Genomic DNA, 19,118 nt, shown 5'->3' with positions numbered 1-19,118 from the left:
AAATGTTAATTCTGACCCTTGTGTCATGTACTGCTATTTAGTACAAAATGGCACAATTCATTCCATGGATCCTGCATAAATATAGTACATCGTGGGTTAGAAGCATTTGTGCTGGGCTATAGAGACGATATGAACACTGATTGTGACAGAAACTGTTTTGTAACAGTTCAAACCTCAAGATGTAAGTTTGGTTGAATTTTGGATTAATGGAAAGAAAGCTTTTTTTGAACCAATCATATAGCAACCCTTGAATGTATTGTATCGCTATAGTTACTTTTTACTTTCCAAAATGACCCAATAGCATGTTAAATAAATAAAAAAAGATTTACTCCAACTCAACCAACATTAAAAGTCGAGTTTCTACACATTAATGCATCAGTAATACTAATAATAATCATGATAATAACACAACATACAATATATCACACGGAAGCTAATTTCCTGCATTTAGTGCTTTTACTTTTGATACTTTAGGTACATTATGACAGTAATACTTCTGTACTTTCACTCAAATAACACTTTGAATGCAGGACTTATACTTGTATTGGAGTATTTCGTTGCAGTGTGGTATTGCTAATTTCACTGAAGTGAAGGATCTCTTAACAACCACCAATTAGTCCCAGCAATTGGTATGAGCAGCAAAGCCCTCGCTGAAACACTCCAGCAACAAAAAATAGCATTACGATCTGCTCTTTCCAGCCTTAATTGAGGCACCACATAGGCTTTTGTTTTCTTTTAATGCAAAATACATGGTGCTGATATGCACGGGGGAGATGAAAGATGAAATATTTTAACTACTGAATGAGATATTATTTATTTTTCTTTATTTAACACAGCAGCAATATTTAATGCAGGGAAGTGTAGATGAATTAGTTGGAACTGAACCCGCTTTCTTTCTTTTTATAGTGGAATTATGACCTCACCTTATCATCTCCAGTGTAAAGGCAGCTTTATGTTTTCACACTGCAATGAAACCTGACCTGTTCATCCAACCCACTCGTTTATCCAGCAGCTCAGGAAGAATATGCCAGGTCAGAGTTTTACAACAGAACGTCTGAGGCAACGTATATATTAGAAAATATAGGGTTTACCTTGAATTTTTCCAAGGGCTTTAAATTCTTTCAGAGACGCTAAAGAGACTGCAATTGAGACAACAACTTAGTTTATTGGGCAGCAGCAGCTCAATAGTATTGATTTGTGCCCACGAGCCAGTAGAATACCAATGACATGAAACATTGCAGCTAAAAGGGAACATGTTACGCCCTTCAGCTTTGCAGTTTTTTTTTTTGTCTACGACAGTATTTCTTCTGAATCGCTCAGCCTGCTTGTCGGCATTATGATGCAGAATGCGGAAGCCAAGGCTCAGTGGAGCTATGTGGGAAAGCAGACATGATTGCTGTGCATGATGGACAGAGTGTTCTTTTAATAGGAAAACTGACCAGCTTTCTGCTGTGCTGGATCAGACAAAGCTGATTCAGAGGCCCTTGAAGGAGATTGCATTGGAGTTGAATTAAATCAAACCCCTTGACACCTCAAGAAACAGGTCTATGTTTAAGTCGTTATCGCCGCAAGGTCTGTTTGACAAATGGAAATTTTCAAAACCTGTTTTGTCGTCTAAACAAAAAGTGGTTCTCAGTTAAGTTATTCACAGTTTAATCTAACAGACAGAGTCAATAGCTAGCCTGTGGTTAATACCAGGACGCCTAATTACCTCGTTTTGTTCGGACAATCGTTTTCAGCCTGAGAAAGCGTAGCCTGTAAGCCGACGCGAAACACGCTCCGCTGATCCACATGAACTGCAGACGGCAATCTGGGAAATGAGGGCAATTATCAGGAAGAATCTTTTAAAGGGCAGCACATTAATTGTCCATGTATGGTATTATTGCAAACAGCTTAATAGCTACATGCCTATATGCTGTCAGAACAAATATGAAAAAGGGTATGTTTGTGTATTGCAGCTACTTCTGGTTTTCAAGGACAATAAACCAATTCACATTTTGAAAATGCAGCAGCAGCACCGTCACCCATGCAGAGAGATAATTTCATGGGAGAAAGTCATCATTAATGGCAGCATTTGGTTTCAGCATAAATCACCTTTGAGCTATGGATGCTATTGCAGGTCCAGCTCTGCAAAGTTCAGTCAAGCTAAGCAGCCTTCTGAGGCTCTTCTCCCTTCCAACTTCCCTCTTGGGCTTTGAACATGACGCTCATTTGCTGCGCAGAACTTCGAACCATTTATGGTTTCTTGCCTCCACCCACATCCTTCTCGCCGGTCCCCGCTCTCTGCTTTTTTTTTTTTTTCTCCGAACACTGCTGGCTTTGATGATCCAGGGCCCAGAGTAGGAAAACTAACTAGAGGAGGCAGAATGGCTCTTTGCATTTAAATGGAACATTAACAGAGAGCAGTTTCTCTTGATCGCCTGACTTATTTGAATTTGTCAGCATTGGAGAGTCTGTGATTGTGGAGGTACGGTACGGTCTATATACTGCTGAAGGACTGTTAAATACCAATCAAATATGTCGGTATATCTAATAGAACATGGACATCAGCATCTGTGAGAAAAAACAAGTTTTGATCATTTGTCCAAATTCCTAATAGAGCTGACAGTAGCTCCTCTCATAAATAATGAATTATGAATGAGATCTATTTTGAATTCAACACAATATTTAACAGTGACTATAATAAGAGTTTATTTTTAATATTTTAAATATTCCTTTCCCTTTTATTGAGTCAAAATAAATCTGTTGCTGCTTCTTTGGAAGAATATCTCATTCTGTTTAGGACAGCACATTTTTATTTAATGAACTGCTGGTTGTATCAGATTTTTGCTGCCATTAATTGGTGTCACAGACAAGTGGCAGAAGGCACATTTATTTTTAAGTGGAAAAAGTTGCTGACTATTCATTGCAGTACTGGGAACCTGGACCTCCCTTTCCTCTTGAAATAGTGTCCCTTGTCATTGCCCTCGTTGGCTCCCCCTGAGGTTCTAATTCACTTTCTTTTATGGGACTCAGGTGAAAGTTAATGGTGGGACATAAACCATGTGTGTATCTTGGGCAAGACTGACTGACCCCTCTCAATACCACAAGCAGACCACAGACTGAAAACATATATACTCAAGGAGAAAAGGCGACGTGTTGTGGGGAGATTCAGGAGTGATTGGCTGAACACCGAATTGGCTGAGTGGCAGTATTTTCCATGTCGAACTGTTACCTGCCTGTTGCTTTCTCATCCTCAAGTGGCACGATAAAGGATAAAGGCTCGGGATAAACAAAAATTGCACTTGTCTGTTGGTAAAAACTGTTGCAAACAAAGGGACCTTAACCTGTAGGCGTGTTCCTCGAGGCCCTTACACCCCTGGGTGCATTTATTTTCATGCCCTTGGTTTCACACGTCAAATTGTTGTTTCTGTTCTGAATACTCTCACACAGATCGTGAATATTAAGAGGTGAAAAAGCAACATTTATCATTCACGTTATGCAGAAAGGGTTTAGTTGCGCCTATATTTATTAAAACGGCAACACAGAGGTTTCGGAGTCCGACACCAACACGATAAACTTTATTATTCCTTTCACCCTTGACGAAGGCGGAGAGGACCAGATCCACTCCTTTCCATTCGCAAACAAGTATTTCGCATTTTCAAGTTCTTTATTTCCCTTGCCGAATAATCACCTTTGCCTAAAAAAAAATCATTATTTCCGTTACCTAAGAATGAACCGTTTATATTTACATACAGAGCGGGTTCTCTCATACATAACCGGCCGCCGTGATTCTACAGTAGCCCAGAAAGGACAAACTAAAACCCTCTAGATATTTCCTGTTTTTGCGTCAGCCACCGTAGCTCATGTACACGTTTGGCACATGGGAGGAGTTTGTTTCAAGCTACAACCTCACTGCTAGATGCCCCCAAATCCTACACACTGCACCTTTAAGGTTCGACCCTGACACATTGTGCGCATCGATTGTCATCAAGGAGTATACATGTTTTTTTTTTGTAATCTTCGTGAATAAACACATGTAGGATGCTATAGAAATGATGTTGACAGCACATGGTGATTGGCTTATTATCCAGCTTGGCAGATATGTGATTAGGCGGGCTCCGACTGGAATCACTATTGTCTTGGGAGAACTGCTGCTGACCACAGTAATCAGTTGATTCAATAGGCAAGCCTTTTTTAATGGCACATGTCATCCTTGAAATAGATTAGAATGTGGGTGGGGAAAGTCATTATATATGCGTTTTGACAAGGGATGTATTAGCACATGAATGCTTTTCCCTCAGCGTGCTACCTTTTCCAAATATAAACTGGGAACAACACGCTGTAGCGCCAGAACAGTTTTAAGACTTCACTCGACTTTGACAACTCCCGACTAGCTTTTTTATTTTTTTTATACAACACCATGTCGTGTTCAATGACAAGCATGGGTTGACATTTTAAATAAAGGTGCCTATTTTGTCGTCAGATCTGCAGGGGATTACTCTATCACAGCAGAAGGTATGACAATAATGTGACCGTTCCTCTATAATTAACAGGACTTTAATGACAGGCCTGTAGATAGAAGAGGGTGTGAGGCTGGTCACGCAATTAGAGCGAGAGGCTGACTCACCCTGTTAAGATGGACCACGGTGTCATGTTTACACCCTTTTTGGTGTGCATTGAGGCGTGGGGGTGACGGGGGGGCAGATTCACTTTAGAGAGGTTGTCAAAGAAGAAAGTTGTTGTGCAGGTAATTGTTCATAAGAGCTTGCTGATACGTTGGTGTGTGTGTGTAACCACATACAGCAATCGTACAGGTCAAAATGAGCATTAAAGGTGCAAGATCTGAGATTGGGAGGATTGTTTTCATGTGCTAACAGCGCCTAACAGTGCAAACTATGGTGAAAGTGCTGACTGAGCTAAGAGTGTGGCAAGGTGGGTGCTGTGCTTCCGTGACGACGTTATCAGCTTCAACTGCTAAATAACATAGTATGATTTTTTGTTACATTTACCATATATTTTTTAATAACAGTCATTCATGTTTCGCCACTCTTTCCTTTAACACTTCTCAATTGTTTTTTTGCCCGTCCCTACTTCATCTAATTAGCTAGCTTCAGTCTAAAACAGCAGGTTTTGTATTTGTTAGCGAGACATTTTTGTTGTTAGCTAGCTAACTAGCCTGCTGGCTATAGACAAAAGCAAATGTGTTTTTATTTCTAATATTTTATAAATTTAAAGTTCAACTCTAAATCAAGAATATAATTTACATTGAACTAGTCAATTATGTTAAGCCTACATTGTCAACTAGCAGTTCACATACAGTTCAAAAGTCCAAAATGGGTGCCAGCGTGAATGATGACACCTACCACCCACAGAAACATCCTTTTTGTTTCGGGTTTCATGCCAAATGTGTCTCTTCAGTCCTCTGCTGACAAGGGGGTCAATCCCAGTGCCCTGCCTAAGCTCTCTCCAGTTTATGAAAAGCATGTAGAGTGGATTTGCATTATTTAGTAGCTTTACCTCTGCCCTTCAATGTTTGCTTGATCTTTTAATACCTGGAATTAACAGCGCGTTGCAGCGCAAGTGACTCTTCCTGCGAACAGTTCCCCCACTGCTCTGAAACGGCCTCTCTGTTACAAACCACCAGTGGTGTATAAAGTACCCAAAAGCCATACTTCAGTAAAAGTAAAGATGCCTTACTGGAAAATGACCCCAGTAAAAGTCACCTATTAGAATACTACTTGAGTAAAAGTCTTAAAGTATCTGATATGTATTGTACTTAAGTATCAAAAGTAATTGTCTGATATTAAATGTACTTAAGTATTGAAAGTAAAAGTAAATGCTGTTAATAAAAAAAACAAAGGGTCAGAATTTTGAAGTTTATTCTTTTAATAAGTGCTGTGGCCACCATGACCAAGGACATGGAGCTGTGTTGAAAATAATTGGGTTTTTTATTTAAAACTGCAGCAATATTAAATGCAGGAAAGTGTAGATGAATTAGTTGGAACTGAACCCGCTTTCTTTCTTTTTATAGTGGAATTATGACCGTGGGACAATTTCTCTCAAAATTCACACCAGTTTATAGTTACAAACTGATTTCACTTCAGAGTACTAGCGGACAACAGCAGCGTGTCCCTGAGAGAATCTTGACGTTCTAATGTTGAACGTAGACATGAAAGCTGTCTAGCGTGTCATGTTCCATCTAAAGTCTAATATGCACTGGCAGACGGTCCTTTTCCCACAGACCTTTTGACCTCAGAATGAGATGCAGAGGAGCTGTTAGACTCGTCTTAAACAAATTGTGCCGATCTTGCAAAAGGCAGCAGCGATCACAGCGGACATCAGGAGTAATCCCAGCAGTTAAAGCAATGTGCCGACTGGATGTACGCCATCTAGTCTTAAATAAATGTACTTCTTAAAAGCAAGTAGCTCAGATATGCAACACATGCCACGACAACACATTCATATTTGTTTTTTCATATATTTTGACACTACAAGTGCCTTCATGAAACGAATGCATTTGAAATGCACTCAAAATGACTTTAGTGTGAGTCAAGTGTTTTCGGAAAACTCAAAGGAGTAACTTTAAAGGCAACTGATTTTTCAGTTATTGCCCGATCAGAAACATGGCGTACTGAGGACGAGACGTCTTTAAAATAGTTGAGTTCACCATGTAGCAGAGAACAGCTGTTTATTCACAGTGACTATGAAGTCAACATCAGGGACGATCTCTGTCTGAAGTCAGAGGGAGGAGGTGGAATCTGTCTTGAGACTCTCTGGTGGAAAGAATGTTCTGGTTGGTTATTTATTGCCCACCTGACTCTGTCATCAACAGAAGTCTGTTCAGTTCTCTTGACCCGATAAACAACGAGGACAAACTTTGTTACATTTTCGGAGATTTCAATACAAACCTTTTAAAAACAATAGACTACATTCTCCTACTGGGATTCTCTCAATGTTCAGGATGATTATCTCCAGATGATGCAGCTGCAGGTCTAAACCTCTCCCAAATCAGAGCACAACATGTGAACAGTCTCTGCAGAGTTTGACTTTGATGACGTGAAGCAGAACAAAGTTAGAGGTTTTAGTACAGACAGGTCAGGCAAGGTCACCAAAACGGGCATTTGGGAACAATCTGTGCCATTTGAATTTTCTCACGTACCAAACTATACATTTCACTGATAGTGTTCAATACATCCAAATACAGCAGTTTGGCATTTTTTTGTTTTGAAAATTCAACCAGCCCTCTATACATTTTCCCATTCAATAAACCACACAAACCAGCTGAATGTTGAATCCCAATGGAACAGATTTTATTTGAGCAAACTGAAAACATTTGTAACAGTACAAACTGTAGAAACACAGGTAAACTATTTACATTATTTACACACATACGACATCCTCTGTCCCGGGACCCCACATCGGTTCAGGGAAAACTCCCTGAAAAAGGGAAGAAACCGTCAGCAGAGCAACAGAGGCGGATCCTCTCCCCGGATGGACGGACGTAACACATTCAATGTCCCACTGCTGCTTGAGGGGGGGGGGGGGAAGATACTGAGCAGTCAATGCGCTCTAGTATCCCTGAAGGTCTTGTGGGTGAAGGGGTTTGTCTGGGTGGGGTCCATCCATCAGGAAGTTATTGTCCATCGTGCCACAGCTGGAAGCAGTTCTTTCTGGAGTTGAAGCAGAGGGGAACATCACAACTCCTGCAATAAATGGATGTCTTCACCCTCATCATTCCAGCATCGTGGCACCTCTTGCAATACCTCCTGACCCTTGTTTCCTCACTGCTGTACATCATGGGCATGCAGGTGGAGGAGGGCGAGGGCGGGGGTGTGGTGACTGCTGAGCCTGCAGCAAAGTCCAGCATCTCCTTGGCCAACTGCTCCCTGAAGGTCTTGTGGGTGAAGGGCTTTCCCTGGTTAGAGTCCTGCCTCAACTTGAACAGCTCCTTGTGCAAGAGGAAACTGTTCACAACAGCGATGTCCACAAAGTGGTAAAAAAATGTCTTGTACCACTTCATCGTCTTGTGGCGGACGCTGTAAGAGCCGATCAGTGCATTGGACAAATCCACCCCCCCCATGCTACGATTGTAGTCCAGGATGCTGTCCGGAACTGGTATGGACTTGTTCTGCCACTCCCCAGCCTCCTTCTGCTTCCTCCCCAACGTCTGTCCACTGTAGGCCTGATGCATTGTGGAGCACATCGCTACCTCTCTCGAGTCCATCCACTTCACGAAGAGGAGTTTGCCACTCCGGATCCAACGCATGTCCCCCCTCTTAGCCTTTTTGGGCAGGTCGTTGGTCTGGGTCTGAGGGAAGCCAGGTACATGTCTCCTGATGGTCCCACAACAGCCGATGTTCTTTTTGGACAGATCGGTAAAGAGCGCTGGGCTCGTGTAGAAATTGTCCGTGTACAACGAGTAGCCGCTACCGAGGAGAGGGAAAGGCAAAAGGTCCATCACTGCTGAGTAACTCAGCCCGTGGCCTGTGTTGGACTCACTTTTACCTGCGTAGATGAAGAAATTCCAGGTATAGCCTATCGATGAATCAGCCAGCACAAACAGTTTGTAACCCCACTTTGTGGGCTTTTCCTTCATGTACTGCTTTATGCTGATGCGGGCTTTGCTGGCAACCATCCGCTCATCAATGGACACATTCTGGTGCGGCTGGAAATGGGCTTTGCAGGCAGTCACCATGTCTGTGTAGAGCGGCTTGATCTTGAAGAGCCGGTCATGCTCAGCAGTGTTCCTTTTTTTGTTGTTCTCCTCGTCCTCTTGTGGGTCGCTGAGGTGAAGGGAGCACACAATGGCCTCAAAGCGGTCCCGTGCCATGCTGTCACCGGGGAACTGGAAGTTGTACGGCCATTCCGTCCTCCAGTAGTCAGACCAATGGTGGACCTTCACCAGGCCAGTGACGACGATGATGGAGAGGAATACATAAAAGTCCTTCACCGTGAGCACGTCCCAGCTGAACTTCAGCCCAGCTTTCTTTCTTTTGGCAGCGTTGGCATTCGTGTTCTCAATGATTTTTCGGACAACAGATGCTGAAAAGAAAAGCTGGAAGAGGCTGATGGGAGACCATGCTCTGCTGGTATCGAATGTGGGGCCTGGGGTCCTGGCCGGCTTAAACCTGAGAGGGGCAGGTTTGATGCACTCCTCCTCTCTGTCGTGCCACCTGTCCCCCTCCTCGCTCTCTGTAGATGCCAACCTACTCTTTCCACGCCTGGTAGCTGGAGCAGAAGCGCCCCGAGAAGAGCGTCCTCTCTTCCGCTGAGTGGTCGGGGGAGGTGGTGCTGCTGGGCACGGCTGGGGGTGTGAAGGTCCTGGAGCAGACTGTCGCGCTGCTTTTCGACGCGTTGGCTGTGGGGTACTTGAGACACTGGCACGGGGGGGCTCGTAATCCTCATCACTGTAGACCAGAATGTGGAAGGAAAATAAAGATATGAAAATTGTAATTCATGTAAACATAAAAGCAATAAACTTGGTAAAAATAAACACACACTGTGCTGGGGAACACACACACTCACATGACACACACACAAAGTATTTATGTTCAAAATGCCTCAAGCAGAATGCAGAGAGAAGCTCCTCTCTGCTCCTTATCTGTCAGCGAGATGAGGCTGAATCAGCTGGTTAAAGTTAAAATCAGAAGTATTTCATAATTAACAGAAGCAAAGACAGTTACAAACTGAGTCACACTATAAACAGTAAAACAAACATATTTCATGAACTAGAGGCCACCTTCCTCCATGTAACTCGAAAGGGTTTAAAGTTCTGGGAGATTTCAGATCTTCTGCTGGCCACCAAGGAGGCAGACCAGCCTGCTGGGGGGCTCGGATTGGATCTCACATTTCATAGAAGTTATGTTTGTTTTGTTAGTAGTAGTGTGATTCGGTTTATGACTGTTTGTATCTGTTTTTATGCTTCTTGGATAATAAATCCATTTGATTTTGACTTAAACCTGCTGTTGTGTTTTGGAGGCGATTGAGAGCACATGGCTGCAGGGAGGGAGGGAGGGAGGGAGGGGGGCGATTTTGTCCTGTGTCCAAAGGTTATGGACATAACACATGGACACATGATATCCAGCATGAGGAGCGCTTTAAGCTTAAATTCCTCACAAAAGACACACAACTAAACCTGCTGTTGTGTTTTGGAGGAGATTGAGAGCACATGGCTGCAGGGAGGGGGGAGGGGGGGGCGATTTCTTCCTGTGTCCAAAAGTTATGGACTCAAAAACATGACATCCAGCACGAGGAGCGCTTTAAGCTTACATTTCTCACAAAGGACACGCACACACAGTTGTGTTTTGGAGGCCATTGAGAGCACATGGCTGCAGGGAGGAGGGGAGAGGAGGGGAGGGGGGCGATTTCTTCCTGTGTCCACAAGTTATGGACCTAAGAACACATGACATCCAGCACGACGAGGAGCGCTTTAAACTTTAATTCCTCACGACACACACACACAGAGTGTTGCCCAGAGAAAGCTGCTAGCTCTAGATAGATAATTCGACACCAATAAATACAACATCATACCTTTCCGATGATGGGAGCCAGTAATCGGAGTCACTGGTGTCCTGTGTGTTCTCGTGATGCACCAGGTCCTCTTCATCTGACGATGAATCAGGAGGACACACGAGGCTCCCTGTGTCCTCCAGCGTGTTCACGACTTCCTCCGGAGTGACATGTTTCTTTGGTCCTTGTTTCAACATCTTTCTCAAAACAAATTCCAACAAAGTAGTGAAAAAACCAACCGTAAAAGTTACTCACGCGACGCTAAAACAAGCTGATGCTGTGCGTTAAGCGTCCCCGTGCGTAATGCCGATTTTCTTCTTCTTCTTCTGTGGCGTTTAACTACTTCCTTTTCTTCTTCTATTTTTACGGCGATTGGCATCCATCTTGTTGGTGCATTACCGCCACCTTCTGCTCCGGAGGTGTGGATCAGACAATACAGGACTTAAAGACTTACACTCTTTACCCCAAAACAAAACTCTTCTTCTTCTTCTTCTTCTTCTTCTTCTTCTTCTTCTTCTTCTTCTTCTTCTTCTTCTTCTTCTTCTTCTTCTTCTTCTTCTTCTTCTTCTTCTTCTTCTTCTTCTTCTTCTTCTTCTTCTTCTTCTTCTTCTTCTTCTTCTTCTTCTTCTTCTTCTTCTTCTGTGGTGTTTAACGGCAGCTTGCATTAGTCTGCAATTAGGCGACTGCTACCATCATAACTCCATCTGATCATCCACAAAATGACTCAAATATCAAAACATGATCAATACTAAAGCAGCACCGAAAGTAACAACCCAGTCATTACTTGAAACTGAAAAATGTCCCGTTCATCTTCAAAAGACAATTATATTAGAATGTAAAGAAGCTACAGTGTATAGAATGATTATGTTGAAGTTATTCATTTTTTAAATGTTTTAGACGAGTCACGAATCACTTTAAAAGAGTGATTATAGCTGATTTAACTTACATACATGTATGAGATTGATCTTCTCATGTCACTCTCTTTATACAATGATATAAATACATCCCCGTTTTGTTGATATCTTACGAAAAGTTACTCCTCATTTTTCGTGCGTTTTTCCTGCAATAGTCCAGCAACATGAGTCTGTTTTGGCTCGTTACATGCATACTGTCTTCTCAAAATAAAACTTCCATCTTCACAGGAAACAACTAAGGTTTAAGTGATGAAACTACTTAGTTAGGTTTAGGAAAAGATCGTGGTTTGCGTTAAAATATCTACGGAAGTGGCGTTGCTTAAGTACGGAAGTCACGTCACAATTAAAGATAGATTTGATTTTGTAGCGAGTAACGAAGGTTTCAGGGGAAATGTATCAGAGTAAAAGTATCAGTTTTCTTTGTAAAATGTAGTGAAGTAAAAGTCAGCAGAAATATAAATAGTAAAGTACAGATATCTAAAAAAAACGACTTCGCAACACTGATCATAAGGCTGTTTACTTCTTTCTCTGACTACTTCATCTCTCTCCTCGCACACCAGTTCACACACTGTGTAGGCTATACACCCACAGACACATAACAATGCGTAGTGCAGTTCCTGTTAGTTTAAAAAAGTAAAGATCCAAGAAAGCCACATATAACAGACATTTTAAACAGTAGAACAGTGTAAGAACATTTTCAAATGGATGCAAATGTGCGTGACTTGAGCAGGAATCTGGGAGAAAGGCTTGATTGTAGACACGCTTTCCCATTCCGCATCACTCCGGGTGTATTCATGGTGACACTGCTGTAGAGTAAAGTGTAATATATAAGTGCAAATGGATCTCTATGTGGCACAAGTCAACAGGTTTGGCTGAGGACTATAAGTAAGAGTGCCTTCCTCTACTTATGCTAACTTTACAGCGCTGTTGTGGCCAAAAGCTCATATTCTGATTGAGGTCTTACTCGGGTTAAGCTGCTTACTTGCATGCATTTTCATATCCTTACTACAAATGTCCCTGAATATACTGACGCATACCTGAATTAATACAATTATTTGAGATGTACTACACAAACAGTAAAAAAACCACAAGGTTTGTTATCAGCTGGCAGTCCACAAACCAATGTGTGATGTACAGTCTCTGGGTTGGACAAATCTGGTTTGTATTTATTCAATCAAACATCACAGCAGTGGCCGTTGCAAACACACCTAGCAGAGATCTGCACTCTACTGAGTGCACTTTTCTGTGCACTCTAACACTCTACCCCGTTTCTTCTTATTATCCCGGCGCTTTGTCTTCATGCTCTTCTTCTTCTTCCTGCCTTTTACTGTCCTTTGTTTCTAATATCTCTTTCTCTTATCCTGTTTTTTTGTCTCCTTTCCTCACCATCTTCCCGCAGGTGCTGACAGGCTATCTTTAGGAAATATTTCCATATCCCCCCCCCCCCCCCCTCCTGTCTCACCGGTGTAATTGATGTATTATATATTATAGGCTCCAGAGTTAGGGTGAGTCATTTGCATATAATGGGCTGATAACTGATGTGATAATGAAAGCCTAGAGCCGTACCCAGAAAGGATGAGGCTTGTGAGACTAATGACCGTTTAAATAATGCACAATAAGTGATATTTTCCAGCCAGATCAAAACCTCCGGAGCTCTGTAGCGAGCAAAAGGAGTATACACAGGAAATCCTGAGTTTGACTGAACTCAGAACAAAGTCAAAATCCTTCAAAGAACTTTTGTCGACACCGAAAGTCTTTTAACTACAGCACCTGCTGAGACCACAGGATTTCTAACCCACGGTCCCAAGACCCAACACAAACATTTTACAACTACCAAAACTTAGAGAGTTACTTTTTGTGCTCAGATCAGAAAGAACAAAGTCAAAGACGGAAACAAACTACTTTGTAAATCCTTTGAATCTAAACATGACTCAAGCTGCTAAAAGTAATTTGATGACGAGGCAACCCCACGAGGCATTAAGCGGTACTATTTTTGGCCGACATCTGCTGTCATTTTCTGTTTTGCCATGAGCCAGAAAATGATACACATACATATTCTTTTGCTTAACAGTGGCGCCTCATGCCCTGTTGCCCACTGTTCATATCGCACTGTGTTTGTAACCGAACAGACAAAACAAATACTTTCACAAATGGCATTTAATGCACAGTAAAAGCCACGCTTCAGTACTGCTGGTGAGCTTTTTGTGACATTGCACATGATGGTGAAGCAGCTGTGCCTGGAGAGGGGCAGTGTGTGTGGTGTTAATGTTGATAGCAGACTTAGGTCATTAACAACTTTCCTTAAACCTGACTCAGCTGACTCGACTCCGCTAACCGACCAGCCGCCTCTGGCCTGTCGACTATAACGGGGCGTGGCTTCATTTTCACCGAAGCAACACGTCATTCCTCTCACATCACGAGGTAGCATTCCCCTATTTTGTGTGTTATATCAGAGAGCTTCCTCGACATGTCTCTAATAGCTGACTGCGAGTCCCTGAGCCCCTGCTTTGCCACTTTCCCGGTCCCGGCGAGTGTGTTTTTTCTTTCGACCCTCTTCGCAAACACTCGATATCCCTTTTTCCATTCATACCGTCTCCATGGAAATGCTCAGCCGTACGATGAACTTTTGTTTTGCCTTGCTCTTCAGTCCTTTTAGTCTTGGTTCCCTATTGGGCTGCTCCCAAAAAATGCCCTGGTTCATGCTGCCGATGTGAATACAGTGTCTGAGAAGGCCATCTCATGGCTTTCAGGCATAGCAGACACACCTGAAGAAGCATTAGCCTCCGTCCAGACTGTCTACAGTTCTCCGGCAGAATAATGCAAGATAATGCAGTCAGTGGTCCCTCAAAGCTCATTTTAAAGGGTATTAAAACGTCCACCAAGGTGAAGTTGAATATGTTTTTTCAATGCTTTTCTCACGCTGTAGACAGTATCATTAGTGCCATACCATCATGTGCAAGTGTCGATTTTAGCATAAACTAAAGGGAACTGAAGTGAATGAATCGTCTTTTATTGTGAATCCATTTATCCATTTTCTGCCACTTATGCAGTTCTAAGTCATTAATTAAACTACGAGTTATGGTTATATACTGCGGGGAATTAGCTTACTGAAAAATGACGTAATAAATACTTACAAGGCCATATCGTCCCCGCTGGTTCTCCATCATCCTCACACCGGTGTGGCTGTGAAACAGGAAGTAAATGTTATTCTGTTTGATATTAAATGGTCTTAAGATATTTGAAATTTAAACAGGAATCCTGTTTTGATAATCAATGGATACAGAAGGAAGCTACGAGCCATTGCTTGTTGTGGCAAAATGACGAGACGGCAAACTGGAGTTTGCAACCAGCGGGTAGTGTTTTAATCAGATCAAGCCAACATCAACCAGTTCAGTATATTGAAACGACTCCCCTGTACTGCTTTACACAGATCACTCTTATCGTCAAAATTCACGCCCCCTTCAGCTACGTCCCACCAATCAAACCAGTCTGTTGAATCAAGTATCAGTCAACATCTGGACTCCTAATTAGGGCATGTTCTTATTTTGTTCTGGGCACACAGAACACACAGAACACGGCTCCATGTACGGAAATGTTTTGGTACACTTGAGAGATGAATTACTTTTTGTCTGGCCCTGATAATCATTTCCCAAAAACGATGCTGAGAACCAGAATAACACGTTATGTAACTGTTGCTTGTGATATGAGGTTTTACGTCTCAAATGATTCTGGATACTTTTACATTAAGAAGAATACTCGTGTTTACTGCAATCATGGAAATTAAGATTGTAACAACAGTTGGGTTCACAAGTTATATGATGGTTTTCTTCAACATGCTACATTATATTTCAGATACAATTCCAAACACGGGCATTATTCACACATTTAGGAAGCGTACATTTTGAAATAGAGCATACGAAGCCGCAGCAGCATTCACACATCATTGATCGATCAATCTTGACAATCCTTCAAGCAGTAGATGCTGCAATGCTTCAAGGTGCACTAGATCTCCTTCCTTGTGTGCATTCTTGCATGTGCTTAAATCGGCCAACGTAGTGCTTCTCCGAACGATGTCTCATCGTGCTGCAGCAAAAGTTGAGTGAGGGTAGTCCAGTGTTTCATCAACAGCCGCCAACATGTGGGAATGATTCATTGAGGGACCTACTCAACACATCAGGAGTTTAATTACTATGGAGCTGGTAATATTGTTCAGCTAAGACATTATCTTCTCTCGCCTCTCTTACCTTTTGTCTGAAGTAGAGAGAAAAGTGTAATTAGTTTGTACACTTTGACCAAAAATACATCTGAAGAGGACGTGATATATTGTGTTATTTCACAATCAGTAGGGCCGGTGGTTTTTAAAGTTAAACGCAGATCATTTCTGATTCAGGCTGCCGTTAGCTGATATTTTAAACCAAGAATCGTCAGCAGTGGTACAAGCAGTATAGGCCTCTATGTCATGTCAGAAATAGATGACATAAACAAAAAGAAAATGGCAGTATTGGTAGATACATAAGCAAAGCAATAAATTGGTCGAGCCCTACATTCTAATGGCTGTGCCGTTGTTCCTGGTCCCTCCATTGTGCGATGAATTCCTTTGTGTGCGTTGGTATTTCCCACTAATCCACTTCTTTCATGTGTTGCGTATCAGTTGCCCCTGCGGTTGCCTGACTCTCCTAATTCTCCGTCTGTGGCTGGCGGCTCTCTTTGGCTGCAGGTTGTTGTTGTTGTTGCCTCTGCGGCGGCTGTCTTTTCCCTCCGTCGTGGCAGATAAAATGCCGGCTGACACAGAGGGATGACACGGGAGGGTTATCGGACTCAGAACAGGCAGCCCCGGCGCACCACTTTTCCGACAGTCGGCTTGGCCACATGGGTAATTGGCTTCTTCTTCTTCTGCTGCTGCTGCTGCTTCTTCTTCTTGCCTGCTGCCCACTGATGAGTGATTGTCACTATCTCTCTTTTTCTTTCATTCTCACTAGCTCTTTCTTGCTCATCTCAACCACAGTGAAATTGAATGTTTGTCGGATTCAAATTTGAAATGCTGCTGCTAAATATCCTCTCCACTCTGCTCTGCGTTTTGAAAAAGCTGAGGCAACGTGGGAAATAGGGCTGGCGGTGAAGATGATGTCAAAAGGAAATATTTTTCAGCCGCTCGCATCCAAATGTGAAAGCCCCGTCAGGGGATGGAAAGCCATAATTTTTCTTCCTTTTAAACCTGTTCAAGTATCGCTAAAGTGTTAGCTTTGCTCCGCCCGACTAGTGACCTTCTCCTGTAGTGAGCTTCATGTAAATTCTCAAATAGTGTCGAGGAATTTCACGTGCATAAACCGCTTTCCTGTTTGCTCACCTGCTTCCGTTTTATTTTGCCGTTGCTACTATCAGCACTTAACACTCCCTTCAACCAGCTGTCATTTCTACATTTTCACAGCACTTATTCCGACTTTACAACAACATCCTGACTAATTGGTTCCTCTTCTCCAGCAGAGATATCTCATCTCCACATCTCAATCACTCATTATCTCCCGTCATCTCCATTTTCTAGCTTTTGGATCGCCACAAATGAAACTCAACACTTCCCTCCCATATGTTGCACATAGGACAGCATCCTTTTGACATAGCCCTTGATGGTGCTTCCTTGTGAATTGAAAACCAGCAACACATCATTTTCAAATTGAATGGTTAACTGTAGAGTGAAAATACCAATTAAGTGTATAACATAATGCCCCTAGACGGGGAAAACGTATCGAGTGGCAGATGGGTGGTGATTAACTGATGGAATCAACTGGAATTGTTACTTGACTTGAATCTACTTTGGTGGATTCAAGTCAAGTAAAGCTATTTGTCCTCCCATGAGGGGTTTAGAGGTGGATAAAATCAATCAATAATAAATAAAATTAAAATATTTATAAGAGAACATATGGCATCTTTACGTACTGAAATCTTTTCAAGATCAAAAACATATCCAATCTTGGACTAACACAGGATCAGATGTTTTTATCGTACCAATCTTGACGAGCCTTTTCTTCCATGCCTTCTTGTGACAAGTTCACAATTACATCTAGTGTCTGTCTTTGCACTTGTTTGCCTTCTCGTCCTTGAATTACCACATAGTTCCCAGAGTGCCTGTTGAAGTCAAACAACTGAGAGGCAGCCCACCACTCGGAGCAACGCTGGGAGGTGCACCCATGGGGACCTCATGGTTTCCTATGCTGCGCTTCAGCAGCGGATGCGGGTTGTCTCGGCTTTCCCCGGGCGCATCTTTATGCTGAGATGAACTGACATGCTCTCCAGGAGTAGCCGTCGGAGGAAGGGAGAGGGAGAAAGCGAGGGAATCTACACTTGGCAGGGCTAATAAAGACTTCAGGATGTGCTGTTCTAGGCTGCAATTCCCACGGAGAAGAATGCAAGACTTTGATTGGGCCGCCCACACTAGTACAATGTTTTGGCCAGAGCTGGAGTGCACTTTTTTAATTGATGCCAGAGTAAAAACAACGAATAAAAGGTTGTGAACTTGAGAATTGCCCTTGGCTAAGATAAGCATAGACTTTTGCTTCCCCACACTTTGCGTGTTCCATGAGGAGAACCAACACCTCAAAGAGATGTTGCTGCAAAACAAAACCCCCATACATCTCAAACAGCGAAACAGTGGACCGACACCCCACTTCACCATACTCTAGAAGTGGCCAAGACCCTGAAAACTCCCCACAAAACTAATAAAGCGTTTTTTATTTGGTGTCCATGAATCTGAGCTCAGCAGTTTATTCCGTACAGTTTTAATTGGATGCGGAACAATCTTTCCTGATGAGAACAAATTGGAGTTGGTCGCGGAGTTTTCACTTTTCTTCAGAGTTCGATTTGAAACCCCCCCCCAACCAACCATCAGCAAGAGTAAAGTCTGCTAGAGCGATGGCACGGGGAGATGAGGAGAGTTTATATCCCCCAAACAGGCGGATAATTAATTGGACAAGAGAGGATTGAGTAATCCTGTTTTCCACGGGCCGTAACCACCCTCGCCCCCTGGGACTGCGGACCCAGGCACTTCAAAGCCCGGCCGAATAAAAAGACCTGAAAGAGATTGAACGAAGTCCACGTCTCAACAATACACTGCCTCCACCTCCTCTCGCTATCTCCCAAGCTCTTGCTCTATCTCCCTTCCCTTTCCGCAGGTTCATACTAAAACTGTAAAGACGGAAAAAATGAGCGCTTTAAAGTAATTAAAAGTCTCTCCACTGCACATTTAATTAATTTTTTTGAGTCTTCTTTTTTCTGCTGTTGCATGGTACATACATGGTCTGTTGCATGGTACTTACATGGTCTGTTGCATGGTACTTACATGGTCTGTTGCATGGTACTTACATGGTCTGTTACATGGTACTTACATGGTCTGTTGCATGGTACTTACATGGTCTGTTACATGGTACTTACATGGTCTGTTGCATGGTACTTACATGGTCTGTTGCATGGTACTTACATGGTCTGTTACATGGTACTTACATGGTCTGTTGCATGGTACTTGTCGGAGAAGGTGATCATCAGGTGGTTGTGTGCTTTGTGCAGCATTGTTAGATCGGCGTCTTCCTGTATTATGGATACAAAGCATTTTTTAGAGACTTTTTCCGTCTTTGATATTGATATTTTGATACTATTTAAAAACTGTCCTTGGAATGAAAATGGTCTGATTCCAAGCATAGTAAGTAGCGCTCAATCTCTATG

At 42.6% G+C, this 19,118-nt stretch overlaps 2 protein-coding genes across 3 annotated transcripts in view; one reads left to right on the top strand and one right to left on the bottom strand.

The window, feature by feature from the left end:
• The window catches only part of ptprua (protein tyrosine phosphatase receptor type Ua), a 163,104-nt gene that overhangs the window by 48,483 nt on the left and 95,503 nt on the right, over positions 1-19,118 (top strand). The window lies entirely within an intron of this gene.
• LOC306791527 (piggyBac transposable element-derived protein 4-like) lies at positions 7,499-10,769 on the bottom strand. The gene is made up of 2 exons (XM_079288299.1): positions 10,513-10,769; positions 7,499-9,389 (listed from the first exon to the last, which is right to left on the bottom strand). The coding sequence occupies exons 1-2, from the start codon at positions 10,686-10,688 to the stop codon at positions 7,616-7,618; spliced, it is 1,950 nt and encodes a 649-aa protein (XP_079144425.1). The 5' UTR covers positions 10,689-10,769; the 3' UTR covers positions 7,499-7,615.

The sequence above is a fragment of the Melanostigma gelatinosum genome, assembly GCF_949748355.1.
Source record: "Melanostigma gelatinosum genome assembly, chromosome: 17".
Taxonomy (NCBI): domain Eukaryota; kingdom Metazoa; phylum Chordata; class Actinopteri; order Perciformes; family Zoarcidae; genus Melanostigma; species Melanostigma gelatinosum.
The sequence above is the reverse complement of the archived record's forward strand: the minus strand, read 5'-3'. Positions and strand labels throughout refer to the sequence as shown.

Bases quoted from the DNA above. Each gene is read 5' to 3' on its own strand.
- LOC306791527 (XM_079288299.1), bottom strand. From the start codon at position 10,688: ATGTTGAAACAAGGACCAAAGAAACATGTCACTCCGGAGGAAGTCGTG. The intron at 9,390-10,512 runs GTATGATGTTGT...TCTGGTCTACAG, and splicing joins TGGCTCCCATCATCGGAAAG to TGATGAGGATTACGAGCCCC.